At 32.0% G+C, this 7,170-nt stretch overlaps 1 protein-coding gene across 1 annotated transcript in view; it reads right to left on the reverse strand.

Moving 5' to 3' along the window:
- The window catches only part of Aps (diphosphoinositol polyphosphate phosphohydrolase 1 Aps), a 17,468-nt gene extending 11,918 nt beyond the window's left edge, over positions 1–5,550 (reverse strand). Inside the window, exons 1-2 of the mRNA XM_088233730.1 lie at positions 5,091–5,550; positions 1,165–1,320 (exon numbers count right to left, since the gene is read on the reverse strand). Of these exons, the coding sequence (XP_088089856.1) occupies positions 1,165–1,320; positions 5,091–5,189 (255 nt within the window). The 5' untranslated portion in view covers positions 5,190–5,550. The remainder of the gene's footprint in view (positions 1–1,164; positions 1,321–5,090) is intronic.
- Between the last annotated feature and the right edge of the window lie 1,620 nt (positions 5,551–7,170).

A 7,170-nucleotide genomic window follows, 5' to 3' on the forward strand; every position in this document is an offset into this window, starting at 1 on the left:
AATTATTGCACCTACATACTAGGCAACGCCTGAAAATGTTATTTTTCAATTTTTATACTTCTTCATGGACCAGGTGGATTTATCAACAATATTATGTGTTTGTCAAAATTTTTGAAGACAAGGACTGGATTCAACTCCCTGGGGAGCTGTTTATATTAGCATATTACGACAGAGATGAAGAACATTTCATACAGAAGTCTAGGCATCTACAAGGCTTATGACTTGTCAATGGCTGATTTAAGTGGCCACTTTACACACTGTGTAACATTCACCATTCTGCCCATATTTGAACATCTATGTTCCTTCAATTCTTTCATCTGCTGTTGTTAATGAAGTCAAAGAGATGAAACCTTTATTTATGCGGGTGAGATTAATCTAAGAGATTAATCTTATTTCACCTACATACTAGGCAACGCCTGAAAATGACACATGTAGGCATTTTTGTTTCGAATCTAAACGTCAGCTGGCGGTCGAAAAACGACTAAATACGTGTTGGCCATGACTGAGCATGTGAGCATGAGTTAAGTGTCATGTTTAGGGTTCAGGGCATGTCTATGTGTATTAATATGTCAATGTCACTGATACACTACGATTGTAATATCGACGCAGTCCATTCACCACTAGGTGGAGGATAGGGAATTATGATAATATTCTGTCATTTCGTTTTATTAACTGACGTAGGTAATCCGATGACATTCATATCTAAACATGCAAATTATTGAAATGTGGTGTAGGTATGGTAAATTTACTATAGACTAAATAGTAAATAATTTGTAATTAATAGGTATACACTGGAACCTCGTTTTACATGGTTTTGAAAAAACAGGGTCAAAAAATGAAACAATATTTTTTTAAACTTTAATTTAACAGCGCATAATTATTTTTTTAAAAGGAATAACTTGCCAAGCCCCTATTTTAGATTATAGTTTATTTTTTTTAGTATTATTTTTTCTATATTTTATGATTTATCTATAACTATAAAAGGCAATGATCGTATGTGTGTCCTCGATAGACTATTCATTTTTATACCGTGTTATTTTCAAACCATGCAAAGTTCAGATGTATACAAAAAAATAATGGTGTGTGAATAATGTAGAAATAATACAATTTAATATGTGGTTCCAGTAATCCACAGTGTGAAAAGTACTGTGATTGAAAACTGACCTCAAATACTCCGAGACAGCGTCCCAACTTGCCAATGACTCCCGCTTCCTCAAACACCTCTCGGATGGCCGTCACCGAGGGCTCCTCTTCCGGCTCCACGCCCCCTCCCGGCACGATCCAGTTGTCTGGTCGACGGGAAGATGTCACTAACAATACCTGACAAAAAAATTATAGTAAATACTTGTGTATTTCATGTGAAAATATATATGCAACTATCCTCAAAATGGTATGTAAAGCGATCACCAGCTGATAACAGATCACTAATCTTCGAGTTGAGTATTTAAATGTCCATATTCACTTTTCCAATTAGGTTTTTTATACAATAATAATTTATTACATATCTTTGTGGATAATTAATTACATACTGAGTAACCTGTTTTTTTCAATGAAAATGTTTTTCAGAAATAAATTCGTAATAGGGAGTGAGAGCTGTTAGATTTAAATTATTGTTATTTTTACTCTAAATAATGATAGTTTTTCTGGTATTTTTGATTGATTAAAATCGTAACAGAATGCTTTTTAGGATCCCCTACCAAAAAATTCTATTGATATTTACGCGGTATTGCAGTATCACAGTCCAAAGAGGAAGTTCAACGCTACGGGAAATTGGATATAAAAAATGTTTTCATAAGAAATAAGCGCGGTAAAAATTAGAGCATTAAATTGTAGAGCAAAGTCTCTTGAAAATGTATGAAAAAAAAAATATTTTGATAAAAACAAACTACAATGTTAAGAGTGTGATAGATTTCCGGTTCAGAAGCCAATTTACCAATCAACAGAACTTACCGAAGAGAATTTGTGACGTCACACGCGGAGTACTGGTTGTTTAACTAAAGCTGGCGCGTTTGCAAAACTCACACTAACGCATTTAAAATCTACAGGATGATTTAAAAAAAGGTCATATTAAATTTTAACCAAATGTGCTATTTTTATTGTTTATCAATAAGCGTGTATACATATTTTCTCCAATATAATTTGTACTATGCATTTTAATTACACTGTATATTGTAACGAACACAAAATATTAAATAAAAAACATGCTTGTTTGAAAATTAATAAACTTATGACATATTCTTGGGTGATTGTTTTTTTTTCGCTCTAATCCAAAAGATATTTTTAAGAATATTTAATATTATTTCAAGATTTTTAAAATCAATTATCTTTTTTTTAGAATTGGGTTGTGGTCCCGTGGCTAGTGTTGCGGACTCACGGGCCAGAGGAGGCCCGAGGTTCAAACCCCACTCTACCCCAGCTTGATTTTCATTTTCTAATAGTGAGTTATTTACAACTCGTTGCAAATGGCCACTAAAATTGAAATATTTGGGTAAATATAAGAACGCTAATATTTCTTTTTATTTAAAAAATAAATAAATTATTCTATAAATTAAAAATGTTTTTGTGCAAGTTTTGCGAAAGCGCCAGAACTAGATAATCGACCAATACATGACTTGATTAAATGAAAATATATATTTATAAACCAGTGTTTTTAATTCATAGCACACTCGTATACATCAAAAACAGATTATTACATTTTTGCTATTGAGGATTGCAGTGAAATTTACACGAACGCAGAAGCATTCGGTGTATATTTTATTATCATATCATTAGCAACTATCAAAGCAATAGTTGTCTATGTCACGCTCAAAAGCGCGTCTGAGCACGGGAGAGGCAGAGATTATTTTCATAATGCGTATGCCGTGCGATGTCATACCATGAGCTTATTCACAAATACTACACATTGCGTTTGTTTAAGTATTGCGAATGCGCCAGCTTTAAAAAATCCACCATTAATTACAAAACTTTAAAAAATCATAACGATACACAAAAATATTTGAAAAAATAGTTTGGCTAGTATGATAGTCTATTAACAAATAAAAAACCACTGAACTTCCTCATTCTGTTTCGACATGAAATATAATAAAATAGAAAAACTTGAATTAAAACAAAACAAATGGCAAAGAATAATGGTAACCCATAATATAGTTTGTTTGATGAAATATGCTAACCATACTCTAAAACAATCAAGATCACGAAATGTATCCACCGTCCTGATCATTCCAGGCAAAGATGACTGCCAGCCATAGAAAAGTGAAACTGAGATAAAAGAACTTTTGTGAAAAGAGTGAATAATAAAATGTACAGAACCGTTAGATTGTTTTTTACTTTCACATGTGATAAAAATTCATACATTCTTTTTTTTATAATAGAAAAAAGAATTTAATTATGTATTTGACCAGTTTTAATGAATTTTAAAGACTGACTGACCGCACAACCTACGATGTACATTTTGCAGAAAACGGCCAGCCCTAGTAAAACTGATGTATGTTGTATCATTGTGTATTGGACATAATATTTTATATTTATATCAGGGTACTTATTTATAAAGAATCACTTGATCAATTTGTTGTTATAACTTGAAAAAAAATTGAACTATGTGTTAAAGGAATTTCGATGTTGTTGTTAAGTCTGGCTGACCACACAACCTAAAATATGCTCTTATCAGAAAACAGCCAGACCTATGCGTCAAACAAACTTTGAATGTATGAAGTGGACATTAACATATTTTTAAATTAATGAATTTATAAAATTAAAATACATATGTGTTTATCCACTTTAATTTATTTAAGAGCACTAGATTTCTGGAAGCATTAATCTTCCCATCATATATAGAATAAGATTTTTCTAATGCTGTGGTTGTTTTCTGCAAATTGAGAAATGCCATTTTTGTGAACAACACTATTTTCAGGAGGTGATTTTACAGATTTTTGTGGGAAAGCGACTTGGCGCTGTTTTTAGCAGAACATAGAATCGGTGCCGACTTAGGGCACCCGATAACACCAATTTCTAATTTTTCCAAAATTGTGGACTGGCTGCTTTTTGCATAACTACATTTAAATAGTTCTGTGACTATTTACGAAAATGGCACTATATAAGTTAACCACAATGATATTAGTAATTAGAGATGGTTTTATCATGACAAAATAATTTATTTAGTATTTATTTCCGGATAAAGTTCTACGATTGACCACACATAAATTACTGTTCTTCTATTATTTTTTTTATGTAATGAAGGAGAAATTAAAAATGTACAAATTCTTCAAAATAAGGCAATGAGGATTATACTCAAAAGAAATATCCATTCTAATGTAGAAAGAATGCACAAAGAAATTGGCTTGCTCACAGTAAAGCAACAAATTAAATATAATGTAGCAATTTTTATGTATAAAATAATTAAGGGGATGAATAAAATAAAAACAATAAAATTTAACCAACAATGTCATACATATGAAACAAGGGGTAAAAAAAGATAAGATTACCAATGAGGAAAAAAACAGAATCTCAAAACTCATTGTACAAGGGATTGAAGCTGTACAATGAGTTACCTGAAGAAATAAAGGAAATAGAAAAAATCGAAATATTTAAAATTAATTTGAAAAAATATGTTGAGAAATTTTGATAATTTAAAAAAAATATTATTAAAAGTTTATATTAGTTGTTAAGATTTTATGAACTAACTTAATAAAGCATAAATAAGTAAATACATTGAAGTAAATCAGGACTGAGGACAGTAAATACCAGAATTTGACATCTTGTGTGAGTTAATTTCGTTATATTTCGAAGGTACATCAAGATATCGTAATTTATTCATTATATTGATAAATAAATCATGTACATGTCTCAGAAAATACTAATTACAGGAATGCAAGTCTGAAACCATTCATATATATGTTAAACGCGCTCGACGATGCACTAAATTCATGAGGTCAATACAGAAAAACAACGCACGCCTAGATGACAGATGATCCGAGTAGCGGTTATAAAATTGACAAGGGAAACTCCTAAAAAGAACCGGCTGTTTCTAAACATATAAAATGGAGTAGAGTTAAACATATTGATACTTTAAAAGTTGAGTAAACAAAACTAACCTCAGATTCAGCCTCGGAACGGACACAGATGCAAGCGGCGCGGCGGCGGAACCCGTCTTCGTCGTAAATTCTAATTGAATTAGGCTTCTCTTTCACCATTTTTACTGGTTAAACCCAAAACGATATTACACACAAACTTAACCAAAAACGGACTCTAAACACCAACAAAAGCCACAAATAAGTGAAATTTTTAACAATCAACAATCGCCATAACTGAGGAACATCGTAATATTTTGAGGCATTTTTAGCACTTCAGCGATTGTACTAACACTGTGACTTATCGGGATTCTCGATGGTAGCGAACCGTTTAAAAAGTAATGAAGCTAAAACTAGCTGTCAACACAATATTTAAGGCCCATATTGCATGGCGCGTGACAGACATTTTCTCATGACAAAAATCGAAATGGAAACTGACTGAATAATGTCGACCGTCCCATCAGCTGACAGAAGGAAATGACGATTGAGATGCCGCCTCGAAAACCAGTGTTTCTAAAACTAGTGAAAAGGGACGCAATTAAAAGGTACCTACTTTATAGTTTTTTCCAACCTTAAAAGGAAGATAAAAAAGTGAATTTTAATTAATCAAACCTAAAAAACATTTGTAACGGGTGCATAGTTTTTTACTGTGTGTGTTATCAATATGCACAGTATTCCCTTATATGATCTTAGATAATGTTACATTCGTTCCGACGTTTCGGCTAATGTTGCACGTGTCATCGTCAGGGTAAACTCTATCAGAAATACATAGACCCCCAAATAACATAAACAGAGACTTAAATTAAACTCAACATGGTCCCAGCACTACGTACGCTAAACAATATAATGACACTGAGTGTACCGACTGCGACACGGTACAAACTACTTGTAGATTAACCATTCATCTAGATATTCGTAACGCCTCGAATTGCAAAAGAAACAAATAAATGGCTAAGTTTACCCGGGAAAAAATGCAGTTTTCACTAATATTTATTTTGAATAAAATAAGTAATATTAGTAAATTGCAATAAGTTCCGTTTCAAAGAATAATACCAAAAAAAAATCCGGTGGGTAACACATACAATCAAACCATAATAAAATATTTATACTATTTCTTGAACCACTCGGTCAATAGTATATTATAGTATTAATAAATGAGTATACTGCCTGTTACATTAAAAAGGTCAAAAATAATTTCAAAATTTTTAGACTTACCGAACAAAATAAGTGAGTATCATGTAATTTAAATATACAACAACTATTTTAGAAAAAATAACTTAGCTAAATGATGAATATGAAATGGAGAACACGTTTGAAGATAATACCGAAGCCCAGGCATTTACAGGGCTCATTTGTCCAATGGCTGGTTTAAGTGGTTACTTTACAAACGGAGTTACATTTGCCACTCTGTCCATGTTTGAACATTCGTATTTCTTCACTTCTTCCTTCCCTTAATTTTTATGAAACAAAAAAGATGAAACCTTTACATATGCAAGCGTAGGTGAAATTTTACTGAATTGTTTCACTTTTGAAAAATTCTAAATGTTATCAGTATTGGTGAAAAGAAAAGTCACTAACATTTTCCGGAAAGAAAAAGAAAGAGGGAAAAAAGGCTATCAAAAATCTCAGATGGCATATGAAAGCTTACCAGTTAATTATTATTTTGTGAGTAACTTTTTGCTCAAACATTTAAATAAATGTTAGAAAATATCGATTTGTGTATAACCACATACCACCTTTTCGTAACGTACCCGCCTCTTTATCAGGACATAGATTATGCAAATCCTACTATACACCTTTAGGCTTAAAAATAAATAATATGGAAGTATTTCACACTAAGAAGGCATTGAACAATAATGTCTCTTAAATCAATAATCAAAAAACCTTTCAATATAGCGTATTATACGATGGATGTTCCATTGTAAGGGCCACCCTATACCTAGAATGTTTATACTACTCCCTCCCTTCTCTCGCAATTTTTTAAAGCATCCCGAAAAATTTACCATTTTCCATTATAGTTAGTGGAAAATGGTGTCAGCTTCTAAAAGCACGAGTCCTATCAGCACGTTGGTTTCATGTTTTTCTGCAGCTACAATGGCGAAGG

This window comes from Micrasema longulum, unplaced genomic scaffold (genome assembly GCF_059751315.1).
Source record: "Micrasema longulum isolate JH-2025_06_02 unplaced genomic scaffold, ASM5975131v1 h1tg001144l, whole genome shotgun sequence".
Lineage (NCBI taxonomy): Eukaryota > Metazoa > Arthropoda > Insecta > Trichoptera > Brachycentridae > Micrasema > Micrasema longulum.